A 14,368-nucleotide genomic window follows, 5' to 3' on the forward strand; every position below is an offset into this window, starting at 1 on the left:
CCCAGCTCTGGGAGGGGAAGGGAGTCTAGTGGTTAGAGCAGAGGGGGCTGGGAGCCAGGACTCCTGGCTTCTATCCACGGCTCTGGGAGGGGAGTGGAGTCTAGTGGTTAGTGGGGGGAGCTGGGAGCCAGGACTCCTGGGTTCTATCCATGGCTCTGTTCCCAGGACGGGGGCAGTGCTGAGCTTGCCAGGAAGTGGAAGTGGGGGGTGGTGCTGGCTGGGGCAGGGCACTAACCCGTCCCCTGTGCGCAGGGCCTGGACGGCGCCCCCGGGGAGAAGGGTGACGGCGGGGACCCCGGCATGCCGGTGAGTGATGGGAGCACTATGGGGTGGGGGGCTGTTAGCCGATGGCCAAGGATGTTTGGTGAGGTGCCAGCTATGCCCGTTTTATACCATCCGTGACTTTAACCGCTAGGACGCACTGTCCCTTCGTGGCAGGCAGCCCGGGCTAGGCTGACGGATGCCCCAAGGTCCTAACCACCCGTGACTTTAACTGCTAGAGCTCAGAGCTCCTTCGCAGCGGGCAGGCAACACTGACTGACAGGTGCCCCAATGGCAGCACTAAGAGCCTCTCCACACCCGTGACTTTAACTGCTAGAGCTCAGAGCTCCTTCGCAGCGGGCAGTCAGGATTGACTGACAGGTGCCCCAAGAGTTTGCCCCGTGGAGGCGGCACAACTCAACGCTAGGCTCTTAGTACTCTCACCTAATGGCCAGGCTTTATAGCCAAAACGGCTGAGGTTCTTTAATTGTGTTGGCTGCTTCACAGTAAACCAGAGAAACAAGTCAGGCTTATGCACAAATGGTTACCAAAATTTATTAAACTAGATTCTAATCATGTGGTTACAAAATTGCTAGTGCCTACTTATTTAAATGTAGAGATGTTACACACACAAACAAGTTACAAAACTGAAGCTACAATCCCAAAGAAAGAAAACAAAGTATAGAGCTCTATTTCAAAATATGTGTACACTCAAGATAGGAGATCAGGTGTGGGTGCTTCTTACCCTCCTTGCATCTCTCGATTCCAGCGGTGCCAAGCCAGGATCGGTCACTCAATTCCGCGGAAAGACGAATAAGGGACAAGGCTTAGGGACCCTCTTAGCTGCAGAAGCCTTGGGAGGCTGTCACTTATCTGACCAGCAGATAGATAGTGAAAAAGCACTCAAAAATCATGGTGCTGTAGGTCCCATACTTATACCTCTGTACTCCTTTATTCTCTTTCTCCTTTCTTATGCCAAATTGGGGCTGGTCTGTCTGGGCGACGCCAGCTCTCGCAAGAGTAGTTTACACTTGCAAGGGAGAGAAACAATAAGTTTCGACTACTGGACATTCCTTTTATTAGGGTAAATATTTTCCCACCTAGGATGTTGGGGTGTGTGCATCACGCTATTTAGTAGGGGCTAAGAGCCATGTCTGTCACAGCGCCTCTGCCTGCTGTGAGCCCAATCGTTGTATACGTTCCCAGAGGCACATTGTAGCAGCACACCTGTGCTTCTCTCAGCTTCAAAGGCTGTGCTGGAATTTATGTTAAGTGCCCTGTTGTTTTGGCTCCCTTGTGTTCCCAGCAATGCTGGTCTGAGGGGGGGTGGGGGCTGGCTGTCTGGCTACAGGGGCATGCCGCACGGACATCCATGGGCTAGAAGCAGCACCCAGAGCCCCTGAGGGAGAGGCCCCGGGCCCCCTAACAGAGGGGCCAACAAGTGATGTGTGGGGATGGTGTCACAGATCTGCGCTGAGCCCCGGCTTTCCAGCCGTCCCAGGCAGGAGCCCCTCGGCGTGCCAGAGCCCCCAGGGGACCCACTCTTCCCGCAGGCCTGGCCATGCGGCCCCCCGGCCTCCGAGGCTGAGCCTCTGGGCCCCAGCCCTCCTGCTGCCCGCCGTGAGCTCTGCCCGGCGGGTCCGGCTGAGCCAGACGCCTGGGCACAGACCTGGCCCCTCTGCTGGGACCAGCGCGGCTCAGCCAGGACTGGCAGCGACCCCCGGCCGCGGGGGGGGCTCGTTAGCCCCCGGCCCGGGAAGGCCCCAGGTTGGTGCAGAGCAGCGAAGGCTCCGACATGGGCCATGCGGCCAAGCCAGGTGTCACGGACTCCCAGGCTCCGAACGGCCCCGGGAGGAACCCCCCTCAGTGCCCCTGCGAGGGTGGCTCTCTCTCTCTCACTGGGGCCAGGGCCTCCGGCCCTGCAGCCTCTTTCTTCTGTCCTTTGGCCCCCCCGCTGGCCAGAACCAGCGGGCTCCCGAGCTGGGGGGGCCTCCCGGTCACCAGTCGCTGGGTCCCCAATCTCCAGGCCAGTGTCCGTCCGGGGTCCCGGCTGCTAGGCGAGGTCACACCTGGTCCCCTGCAGCAACGAGCTCCCCCTCCCACCCCTCCTCACACACGCAGTGTACAGGGAAACTGAGGCATGCAGAGTGTTCATGCAACCATAAAGAAAATTGCTCACTTCATCACACCAGGGCTCTGCCCAGCTGAGCTGCTGTGGAGCCCATCTGGGCTGGATCTCTGGCTCTTTGTCAGTCCGGGGTGAGAGCTGCCAGGCCGTCCCAAAACCCAGCTCTGGAGCGCACAGCGAGGGCGCAGCCCGCGGGCTTGTCTTGGAGGGACGCGCACAGGCTGGCTGCTGGGGCGGAGAGCAGAGAAGATGCAACACGTGTACATTTGGGACATGAACTGCATCGAGCGTCTCAGCCGCTCTAAGCTGCGTGCAAGGCCGGACCTTGTGCTGTTCGCGAGGCCAGGGCGGAGAGCAGGGAAAGGAAATACAAACCCAGCCACGCCCGCAGGGACAAACCAGGGCAGGGGAGGCTGGGTGAGTGTGGCCAGCCAGAGGCTGAAGGTTGGGTGTCTTCTGAACCCTGGTATTCAGCCCGCTTCACCATGTCCTGTCTGGGTCCCTGCTCCAGCCGGCCTGAAGGAAACAAACCAGTCACCTGCCCACGGTCCCTCAGCCCCCACACCCCCCGTTGGCTGAGCCGTGGGCCCACCACACCTTGGAGTTTCTTTGTATTCAGGGTGAATGTCAGCTACCCCTAGGGCGAGATCCGGACGCCATGGTGGAGAGTTCTCTGAAAACCACGCAGTGTGCTGCATCGGGCTCAGAAACTAACCGGATGTTGGGAGCCATTAAAAAAGGGAGAGATAATAAGACAGAAACTATCCTATTGCCCTGGGATGCCCACACCTTGAGCGCTGCGGGCAGATCTGGTCGCCCTGGTGTGGATGAGGAGGGATTAAAATGACTGGCACTGTTCAGCATGGCAAAGAGGCGACTACAGGGGGATACGACTGAGGTCTATAAAACCACGACTGGTGTGGAGAAAGTGAATCAGGAAGTGTTATTTACCCCTTCTCAACACAAGAACTAGGGGTCACCCAATGAAGTTAATTGGCAGCAGGTTAACACACACAAAAGGAAGTATTTATTCACACAACGCAGTCAACCTTTGGAACTCCTTGCCAGAGGATGTTGTGAAGGCCAAGACAGAGTTCAAAAAAGAACTAGAAAAGTTCCTGGAGGATAGGCCCATCAATGGCTATTAGCCAGGCTGGGCAGGGATGGTGTTTCTAGCCTCTGTTTGCGAGAAGCGGGGAATGGACGATGGGATGGATCACTCGATAATTGCCCTGTTCTGTTCATTCCCTCTGGGGCCCCTGGCACTGGCCACTGTCAGAGACAGGACACTGGGCTGGAGGGACCTTTGCTCTGACCCGGGCTGGCTGCTCCCATTTTCTTAACCCCTGACCGTGCGGTTTGTGTGCAGGGCCCAGCGGGCGCTTCTGGGGAACCAGGTCCTCCCGGTGCCCCAGGGAAGAGGGTGAGTAGGGGCTGCCAGTGGGGTCAGGGATCTGGGGAGAGGGGCCCAGTGGGGTCACGGAGGAGAGGATTGGGGGAGGAGCCCGGTGGGGTCAGGATCTGGGGAGAGGGGCCCAATGGGGTCAGGGATGGGGGGATTGGAGGACAGGCTAATGGGGTCAGGATCTGGGGGGAGGGGCCCAGTGGGGTCAGGGGTGGGGGGATTGGGGGACAGGCTAATGGGGTCAGGATCTGGGGCAAGGGGCCCAATGGGGTCAGGGATGGGGGGATTGGGGGACAGGCTAATGGGGTCAGGATCTGGGGGAAGGGGCCCATTGGGGTCAGGGAGGGGGGATGGGGGGCTCACTCCCCCCCCAAGGCCCCATGGGGTTTGGGGCTGCCTGAGGGGTCCGGGTGACTCACTCGCCCTGTCTCTGTGCAGGGCGCAGTGGGGCCAGCCGGGCGTGAGGGTCAGCCGGGCGAGAAGGGCGCCAAGGTAAGGGGACCCCCCCAACCCCCCAGTGCTTCTGGTGCCTCATCGCGGGTGCTGCCAGATCCTGCCCCCCCCCCCCAGGGCAGCTCCCGTCTGTGCTGAGCTGGCAGCCAGGGGCCCGGGGGGCGGGGGGTGTGCTCGGGACACCTGCCCCGGGGCTGGGCTGAGACCCACCCAACTCTATTCACCCCCCTGCCCGGGAGCCGGTGAGACGGGGATCCCTGCCTGGTGCCCGGGCTCTGACGTGACATTTCTCCCCCTGCCCAGGGCGAACCTGGCACCGAGGGGCCTCCCGGGAAGATGGGCCCCGTGGGGGTGCAGGGACCCCCTGGCCGGCCTGGCTCCGAAGGTCTGCGCGGGATCCCCGGTCCAGCTGTGAGTGCCAGATGGGGGTGGGGCACAGAGCGGGTGGGGGTGGGGTGGGCGAGGGGGGCAGCTGGGCAGGGGATGGTGGCTGGCTGGGCGGGCGGGGGTGAGCAGAGGGGGCAGAGCAGGAGGGCTGGATGAGAGAATTGGGGGGCTCTTGGTTTGTGGGGTGACCCCGTCTGGCTCTGGCGATGCCTGGAGCTGGCAGGGGGTCAGGGACTTGCCCTGTGGCTGGGGGGCCTCGGTTTGGGGGAGCCACGTCTCCCCCCCACATTGTACTCTCATAACTCTGTGTTTCCTCCCCAGGGGGAGCAGGGCCTGCTGGGGGCCCCGGGGCAGGCAGGGCCACCGGGCCCCATGGTGAGTGAGCTCCAGGGGCAGGGCTGGGGGGAGGGCTGGAGGGCTGGGGACAGGGGGGCAGGGCTGAGGGGCAGGGCTGGGTGGCTGGGGGGAGGGCTGGAGGGCTGGGGGGCAGGGCTGGGCTGCTGGGGATGGGGGGGCTGGGGGGCAGGGCTGGGTGGCTGGGGACAGGAAGGCAGGGCTGGGGGGCAGGGCTGGGCGGCTGGGGACAGGAGGGCAGGGCTGGGGGGGAGGGCTGGGGGGCAGGGCTGGGGCACTGAGGGTAATGGCCTCTCATCTCTCACAGGGCCCCACAGGGTTGCCTGGCCTCAAGGGAGACCCCGGCTACAAGGGTGACAAGGTGAGTGGGGCCCCAACGGGGCGCCTCCCTCCCACCCTGCTCAGCCATCTCTCCTCCCCCTCCCTTTGCTGTCCTGGCATCACCGCTCCCCCCAGTCCGCTGCAGGCCCAGGAATTGCAACCCCCACTCAGAGCCCTCCCCCCCTGGCTCCTGGGATCTGCCCCAGTTGTGAGCTCCCCCCCCCCCCATGGGGCCCATGCTGGGGCCACTGCTGCCAGCCCCACAGCTGCCCTGTGCCAGGCCCCATCACAGCCAGAGCTGCCCTCGCTGCGGGGTGTCCCGGGGTCCCCGGGCGATGCTCTGGATCTGCTCCCCACGAAGCCAGTCAGGACTCTGGGGAAGTCTCCTCTCGGGGAGCAGCAGCCTGTCTGCAGGACACACAGCTCACCCGGCTTCCCCCTTCCTGGGTCTGACCCCGGAGCCTCCAGCCTCCTCTGCCCCTCCGTGCGCTTCCCACAGCGAGTCCACCGAGGCGGGGTCCTGGGGAAGCCAGAGGGTCCTGCCCCCCAACTTCGCAGTCAGACGCGACTCTCAGCCAGCCAGTAAAACAGAAGGTTTATTAGACGACAGGAACATGGTCTAACACAGAGCTTGTAGGTGCAGAGAACAGGACCCCTCATCTGGGTCCATTTGGGGGGGCGGCAGTAAGCCAGACAACCCCGTCTGCCCTTCACTCCATGTCCCAGCCAGCCCCAAACTGAAACTCCCTCCAGCCCCCCTCCTCTGGGCTTTGTCCCTTTTCCGAGCCAGGAGGGCACCGGCCTCCTTTGTTCTCCAACCCTTTAGCTCTCACCTTGCAGGGGGGAAGGGCCCAGGCCATCAGTGGCCAGGAAAGAGGGTGTCGGCCATTTATGTTCACTGGCCCTTTGCTCTGCAACAATTACACCCCCTGCCTTATCCCATCACCTAGAGACTTAAGAAATGTCTAGGGGAAACTGAGGCACCCCTACAGTATTCAGAGGAAACATTAAGAACAGTCCCACTTCGTCACAGGGGGCCTTAACCCAGCGTCCAGCCCTGGGCGGCTGTGGGGTGGGGGACGGGAGCTGCCAGCGCCCTGGGGGAGGGGTGGTATAGCTGGGGCCGGACTCCTGGGTTCTTGTCGCACATGGTGGGGGGCGTCCAGCTGGGGTCCTTCATTTGTTGTAATGTCAGGTTTCAGAGTAGCAGCCGTGTTAGTCTGTATTCGCAAAAAGAACAGGAGTACTTGTGGCACCTTAGAGACTAACCAATTTATTTGAGCATGAGCTTTCGTGAGCTACAGCTCACTTCATCGGATGCATACTGTGGAAAGTGCAGAAGATCTTATTATATACACACAAAGCATGAAAAAATACCTCCTCCCACCCCACTCTCCTGCTGGTAATAGCTTATCTAAAGTGATCACTCTCCTTACATTGTGTATGATAATCAAGGTGGGCCATTTCCAGCACAAATCCAGGTTTTCTCACCCCCCCCCCCAAACACACACACAAACTCACTCTCCTGTTGTTAGATAAGCTATTACCACAGCAAAGACAAAAAAACTTTTGTCCTGATAATCAAGCTGGCCCATTTCAACAGTTGACAAGAAGGTGTGAGGAGGATACTGAACATGGGGAAATAGATTCAATAAGTGGAATGACCCAGCCACTCCCAGTCTCTCTTCAAACCCAAGTTCATGGGATCTAGTTTGCATATTCATTCAAGCTCAGCAGTTTCTTGTTGGAGTCTGTTTTTGAAGCTTTTCTGTTGCAAAATTGCCTCCCTTAAATCTTCTACTGAGTGGCCAGAGAGGTTGACGTGTTCGCCTACTGGTTTTTGAATGTTCTGATTCCTGATGTCAGATTTGTGTCCATTTATTCTTTTGCGTAGAGACTGTCCGGTTTGGCCAATGTACATGGCAGAGGGGCATTGCTGGCACAGGATGGCATACCAGTGTGATATATGCCATGATACATGGGCCACCTTGATTATCACGACAAAAGGTTTTTTCTCCTGCTGATACTAGCTCATCTTAACTAATTAGCCTCTCACAGTTTGTATGGCAACTTCCACCTTCTCTGTATGTAGATGTCTATCTTCTTACTCTAGGTTCCATTCTATGCAGCCGACGCAGTGCGCTGGAGCCCCCGAAAGCTTCTGCTCTAATAAATGGGTTAGTCTCTAAGGTGCCACAAGGCCTCCTGTTCTGTTTGCGGATACAGACTCACACGGCTGCTCCTCTGAAACCTGATCTTCTTTAGGAGCCCACTTGACAAGTTTTATTGCTCTTGGGTCTGGCTTCCATCCCCTCTCCAACTGTTGCAGCTGTCTGCAGGCCCTTGCCTTCCAGGCCTTTACTCGTTCCCACCTCCTTCAGTCACAGGGCAATTGATTAAAAGGGGGAAGATCTTATTCTACTCCGAGCAAAAAGACATTTTTTTAACTTTATACCAAGGCTCAAGACAAAGTTTTCTACATAAGGATCTGGTACAAAGTTCTTTGAAAATAGAGGCATAATACAAAGTCATATGAAAGTTATTTGAAGATGCTTAATGCAGAGATTTATCTACACCACTACCCAGAGCGGGGTCCCACGGGACAGACCCCCACCCAGCTCTGTGGGACAGACCCCCCCCCCCAGCTCCATGGCACAGACACCCCCGCAGCTAAACCCTCTGCCCACCCTAGGGCCATGCAGGGCTCATCGGGCTCATCGGCCCCCCAGGGGAGATGGGGGAGAAGGGCGACCAGGGGCTGCCTGGCAACCAGGGGGCCCCAGGGCCCAAAGGAGACCCCGTGAGTATGTGGGGCTGCATGGGGGTGGGGGCTCAGGCAGGATGGGGGCTGCGTGGGGGTGGGGGTCTCAGGCACAATATGGGGGCTGCGTGAGGGGTGTGGGGGCTGCGTGTGGGGGGGAGGGTTCAGGCACGATGGGGGCTGCATGTGGCAGGGGGCTCAGGCAGGAAGGGGAGACTGTGTGTGGGGTGGGGGGTCAGGCAGGATGGGGAGGCTGCATGTGCCCCCCACATCTCCCGGCGCTGGGGAAACACGTCTGGGTCTGCACCATCAGCAGTGGGGTCCCCCGTGGCCGTCGGTCAGCGTCTGGTCGGAGGGAGCAGAGCTGACATGTCCCTTCCCCGCAGGGCTTGGCTGGCCCCATTGGCCCCCCGGGCCCTCCTGGATCCCCTGGGCTCGTGGTGAGTATCACACAGCCGCTGGGCCCGCCCCCTCCGTGCCCCTTGCCCGCCCCCTCCACGCCCCAGGGCCCCTCGCCCGGCCCCTCTGCACGCCAGGCCTGGGCACACGTCCTGCTCTCACAGGGGCCCCCCGGTGCTGTACAGCCCGGTGTGTCCGTCTGTCCCAGGGATGGGGCGGGAGCTGGGCTGGAGACCCCCAGTGCCACCCAGAGACCCCTGGAGAATGGCCCCCACCCATGCCCTGGCTCCGGGACCCCCAGCACCTCCCCAACGCTCTCCCCTCCCATTCTCTCCACAGGGGCCGCTGGGTCAGAAGGGCTCCAAGGGGTCGCCGGTGAGTACCCAGGGCAGGGATTGGGGCTCCAGGAGGGGTGGGGAGCAAGGGGGGGGCAGCCCCCAGATCAGAGCCAGGAAAGGGTCCCAGGAAACCTGCATGGGAGGCAAGCCACCAGACCCCCCTTCCCACAGAGCTGGGGAGGGAACCCAGGAGTCCTGGCCCCTGACCCATGTGAGCTCTTCCACAGCCAGAGTCCGTTGGTTCCTGGGGGCTGCTGGTGCGAACCCTGCTCCAGGGTGGCGATGGGGAGGCTGTGGGGGAGGGGAGGAGGCTCCAGGGGGGCGATGGGGAGGCTGTGAGGGAAGGGAGGAGGCTCCAGGGGGGCAATGGGGAGGCTGTGGGGGACGGGAGGGGGCTCCAGGGGAGTGATGGGGAGGCTGTGGGGGAAGGGAGGGGGCTGCAGGAGTTTCTGGCTGTGCGACTCCATGCTCTGACCCTTTGCTCTTCCTCTGCAGGGAGCCCTGGGCCCCAGAGGAGACACAGGACCCCCTGGACCCCCAGGGCCACCAGTGAGTGCTGGGGGGCAGCAGGGGGGCCGCTGGGGGCAGTGGGGGCTGGGGTTCAGCAGGGGGTGGAGGCCCCCGAGCCTGGGCACGGGGGTGGGTCAATGCCCCTGGCTGGGATTCCCTTCCCAGAGGCCCCCGGGGTGCTGCCCCCCCTCACACCCGCGTCTCGCCCCCAGGGCCGCCCAGCGGAGCTGCTGGAGCCCCTGCCTATGGAGCGGGTCCGGAAGCGGCGCCGGGAGGCGGAGGGGGAGCAGGGGGACCAGGCGTGGCCCCTGGACTACGCGCCCGAGGGGCTGGAGGAGGTGTACGCCTCACTTAGCTCCCTGCGCACCGAGGTCGAGCAGTTGAGACGCCCCCGGGGCACCCCCGAGAGCCCAGCCCGCGTCTGCAAGGAGCTGCAGCTGTGTCACCCCCACTTCCCCGACGGTGAGCCGGGACCCTGGGGGGCGCTGGGGACCCCGGAGTCCGGGGAGGGGGTGCTGGGAGCCTGGAGTCTGGGGGGAGGGGTTGCTGGGACCCTGTGGGGGTGCTGGGGACCCCGGAGTCCGGGGAGGGGGTGCTGGGAGCCTGGAGTCTGGGGGGAGGGGTTGCTGGGACCCGGGGGGTGCTGGGGACCCCAGAGTCCGGGGAGGGGGTGCTGGGAGCCTGGAGTCTGGGGGGAGGGGTTGCTGGGACCCTGTGGGGGTGCTGGGGACCCCGGAGTCCGGGGAGGGGGTGCTGGGAGCCTGGAGTCTGCGGGGAGGGGGTGCTGGGATCCTGGGGGGTGCTGGGGACCCCAGAGTCTGGGGAGCGGGTGCTGGGAGCCTGGAGTCTGGGGGAAGGGGGCGCTGGGACCCTGCGGGGGGGCTGGAGATTCTGGGGAGGGGAGCTGGTGCTGGGGACCCCGGAGTCTGGGGGGAGGGTGGGCCCAAGGCCCTGCTGTCTGACGTGGGTGCTGGGGATCGGGGGGTCTGGGCCGGGTCTGGGGGCACTCTGTGCCATGCCCACGCCAGAGGGTGAGACGGGGGCACCCCTCAGGAGCGGGCGTGGGGGGCAGGCCGGGCGTTCGGAGGGACCAGCCCGGAGAAGGCCCCTGTGGCTGCCCCCCAACCTCTCCCCTCCTCCAGGCGAGTACTGGATCGACCCCAACCAGGGCTGCACTCGAGACGCCTTCAAGGTTTTCTGCAACTTCACGGCAGGCGGGGAGACCTGCCTATTCCCAGACAAGAGATTCGAGAGTGTGAGTCGGGGGATGGGGGGCAGGGCTGGGATAACGGGGCTGGGGGTCGGGAGTGAGGGGCACCGGCAGAGCTGGGGGTGGGGGGCAGGGCTGGGATAGCGGGGCTGGGGGTCGGGAGTGAGGGGCACCGGCAGAGCTGGGGGTGGGGGGCAGGGCTGGGATAGCGGGGCTGGGGGTCGGGAGTGAGGGGCACCGGCAGAGCTGGGGGTGGGGGGCAGGGCTGGGATAACGGGGCTGGGGGTCGGGAGTGAGGGGCACCGGCAGAGCTGGGGGTGGGGGGCAGGGCTGGGATAGCGGGGCTGGGGGTCGGGAGTGAGGGGCACCGGCAGAGCTGGGGGTGGGGGGCAGGGCTGGGATAACGGGGCCGGGGGTCGGGAGTGAGGGGCACCGGCAGAGCTGGGGGGGCAGGGCTGGGATAACGGGGCCGGGGGTCGGGAGTGAGGGGCACCGGCAGAGCTGGGGGTGGGGGGCAGGGCTGGGATAACGGGGCTGGGGGTCGGGAGTGAGGGGCACCGGCAGAGCTGGGGGTGGGGGGCAGGGCTGGGATAACGGGGCTGGGGGTCGGGAGTGAGGGGCACCGGCAGAGCTGGGGGTGGGGGGCAGGGCTGGGATAACGGGGCTGGGGGTCGGGAGTGAGGGGCACCGGCAGAGCTGGGGGTGGGGGGCAGGGCTGGGATAACGGGGCTGGGGGTCGGGAGTGAGGGGCACCGGCAGAGCTGGGGGTGGGGGGCAGGGCTGGGATAACGGGGCTGGGGGTCGGGAGTGAGGGGCACCGGCAGAGCTGGGGGTGGGGGGCAGGGCTGGGATAACGGGGCTGGGGGTCGGGAGTGAGGGGCACCGGCAGAGCTGGGGGTGGGGGGCAGGGCTGGGATAACGGGGCTGGGGGTCGGGAGTGAGGGGCACCGGCAGAGCTGTCTGCTCCTCCCCCATCTGCTGCGTCCCCTCTCGCCCCCCAGGTCCGACTGGCTGCCTGGAGCAAGGAGAAGCCGGGGAGCTGGTTCAGCACCTTCCGGAGGGGCAGGACGGTAGGGCGGGGCCAGGGGGCCGGGGGAGATGGTGGGGATGGGGCGGGGGGAGACGGGGGGCGGTGCCGGGGAGGGGGAGCCGGGGCCGGGCCGGGGGCCCCGGACTCAGGCCGCCTGCCCGGTGCCGCCCCCCAGTTCTCCTACGTGGACGCGGAGGGGAACCCGCTGGGCGTGACCCAACTGACCTTCCTGCGGCTGCTGAGCGCCGGCGCCCGCCAGAACTTCACCCTGAGCTGCCAGGACGCGGCCGCCTGGTACCACGCCGGGGCCGCCAGCTACGCCCGGGCCCTGCGCCTCCGGGGCGCCGACGGGCAGGAGCTGGGGCACAACCGCACGGCCAGCCCCGTCCTCGCCCTGCACGACGGCTGCCAGGTGAGCCGGCCCGGCCCTCCCGCCCCACAGCTCCCGGCCCCGCCTGCCCCACAGCTCCCGTCCCACAGCCCCGCCCCACAGCTCCTGCCCCGGCCTGCCCCACAGCACCAGGGTGCCCATCTATGCCCTGCACGATGGCTGCCAGGTGAGCCGGGCCCCCACGCCACAGCTCCTGCCTCAGAGATCCCGCCCCACAGCCCGGCCCCACAGCTCCAGACCCCAGCCTGCCCCACAGCCCCGCGGCACCCGTCCACACCCTGCGCGACAGCTGCCAAGTGAGCTGGGTACGGCCCCCCCGCCCCATAGATCCTGCCCCACAGCTCCCGTCCCACAGCTCCCACCCCCTGCCTTCCCCTCAGCTCCCACCCCACAGTCCAGCCCCACAACTCCCACCCTGCTGTTCCTGCCCCATAGCCCTGGGATCGGGACTGGGTGACCTGGCGGGGCACCTTCTCCAGGTCTGCCAGGAACCGGCTCAAACCCGGCCGTGCCGTTCCCGTGGGGGGGCCTCTCCAGCCTGGGCCCGGGGACTCCTGTACCCCCACCCATGGAGCCAGGCCTCACACTGGGACTGCTCTCAAGGGGCCGCAGTAATTTTTGGAGGGTCCCTGTGGCCACGGCTATGGGGCAGCCCCCACTGCCCCATAGCCCTGGGGCAAGGCTGCCCTGCCCCCGAGCTGCAGGCTCCTCCCCCTGGGCTGCTGGCTCCTCCCCCAGAGCAAGGCCACCCCTCCCCCGGGCTGTGCCCCCTCCCCCGGGCAGTGCCCCTCCCCAGCCCTGACACTGCCCATCTCTCCGCAGCTGCGCCAGGGCCAGGCGCGCACGGTGCTGGAGGTGAGATCGTCCCGCCTGGAGCAGCTGCCCCTGGCCGACGTGGCTGTCCTGGACTTCGGAGGCGCCAACCAGAAATTCGGCTTTGAGCTGGGCCCCGTCTGCTTCATGGGCTGAGGGGGCCGCGTGGAGCCCCCCAGGGACGCTCCCGGGGCCAGGCTGCCTGCCACTGGGCAGAGATCCCTGGGGACCTGCTCCGGACTGCCGGGGGGGGCGGCTCCCAGGGCTACGCTGCCCCCCACGGGTGCCCCTTCCTCACTGTCCCCAGGGCGCACTCAGGACTCAGCCCAGCGCCCCGGACCCTGCCGCTGGCCCCCCCAGCCCGAGCCCAGGGAGCCCCGCGGGATACCCAGCCCTATTAACGCTGCAGGCCCCCCCAGGGCCGGTGCTGTGGGGCAAGCGGGCGGGTGCCCCTCTGTGGCCTGAACAGGGAGCAGGGCATGGACTGACCCCCCATGGCACGATGATACCCCCAGGAGCCTCTGTTAGCAACGCACTGGACATGTCTCTAGCCCAGCAGCCCCCCCACGATGCCCAGCTGGGGCAGGACGGGCCCTGGGGGCAAAGCAGCCCCCCCCCCGGACTCCATGACGCCCAGGCAAGGGGCCCGATTGGGGGATCCAGGCCCTGCCCGACTGAACAGACCAGCGCCGGTGCCCCCCAGCGCCCCTGCAGGAAGCTGCCGAAGAGCGTCCGTCCGTCCGTCCGGTGTCTCCCAGGGCTGGGCGGGGCCGAGAGCTGGCGCCCCCCTGAGACGCCTGTAACTCAGCGTGGAGCTCCGGACCCCCCCCGACCCCCGCCTCCTGCCGGGCTCCTTCCCCCGGGGGGGAGTCGATCCTGGCCCCTCGGCCTAAGGGTGAAGCTGCAGCCCCCGGAGCCATGACACCAAGGGCCCACCCCGACGGCCCCCCGGCTGGCAGCGGGGTGCGTCATGCGGGCAAGTATCCAGCACCCCCCGCACACGGCACCTCGGGGTTGAACCCGAGGGCAGCGCTGGGGGGACGAGAGACCCAGACCTCACCCCCTCCCCCGCTCGCCGGGCCCCCACGTCTGTTCTTGGCCACGTGGCTGCGTCTCGGCCATGCGGTGCCAGCGCGGGTGCTGTACGATAAACCAACCTGTATGAAACCGCAGCGCCTGGCGCCTCTCTGCCCCTGAGCCCCCCTGCGCCCCAGGCCTGCCCCACGCCTCTGAGCTCCTGGAACCCCCACCACTGCCCCACACCTCTGTACCCCCTCCGCCCCCAGCCTGCCCCACGCCTCTGAGCCCCCCCAACCCCCCACCAGTGCCCCACACCTCTGTACCCCCTCCGCCCCCAGCCTGCCCCACGCCTCTGAGCCCCCCCAACCCCCCACCACTGCCCCACACCTCTGTGCCCCGTCCGCCCCAGGCCTGCCCCACGCCTCTGAGCCCCCCCAACCCCCCACCACTGCCCCGCACCTCTGTGCCCCGTCCGCCCCAGGCCTGCCCCACGCCTCTGAGCCCCCCGAACCGCCCACCACTGCCCCACACCTCTGTGCCCCGTCCGCCCCAGGCCTGCCCCACGCCTCTGAGCCCCCCGAACCCCC

General features: G+C 65.3%; 1 protein-coding gene across 1 annotated transcript in view; it reads left to right on the forward strand.

The window, feature by feature from the left end:
• Positions 1-13,914, forward strand: part of COL5A3 (collagen type V alpha 3 chain) — a 46,927-nt gene extending 33,013 nt beyond the window's left edge. The window contains 15 exon segments of the mRNA XM_074935640.1: positions 253-306; positions 3,759-3,812; positions 4,233-4,286; positions 4,551-4,658; positions 4,956-5,009; positions 5,296-5,349; positions 8,002-8,109; positions 8,457-8,510; positions 8,809-8,844; positions 9,303-9,356; positions 9,530-9,779; positions 10,460-10,572; positions 11,529-11,597; positions 11,733-11,969; positions 12,771-13,914. Coding sequence (XP_074791741.1) covers positions 253-306; positions 3,759-3,812; positions 4,233-4,286; positions 4,551-4,658; positions 4,956-5,009; positions 5,296-5,349; positions 8,002-8,109; positions 8,457-8,510; positions 8,809-8,844; positions 9,303-9,356; positions 9,530-9,779; positions 10,460-10,572; positions 11,529-11,597; positions 11,733-11,969; positions 12,771-12,917 — 1,446 coding nt within the window. The 3' untranslated portion in view covers positions 12,918-13,914.
• The last annotated feature ends 454 nt before the right edge of the window (positions 13,915-14,368 follow it).

This window comes from Natator depressus, chromosome 20, assembly GCF_965152275.1.
Source record: "Natator depressus isolate rNatDep1 chromosome 20, rNatDep2.hap1, whole genome shotgun sequence".
NCBI lineage: Eukaryota > Metazoa > Chordata > Testudines > Cheloniidae > Natator > Natator depressus.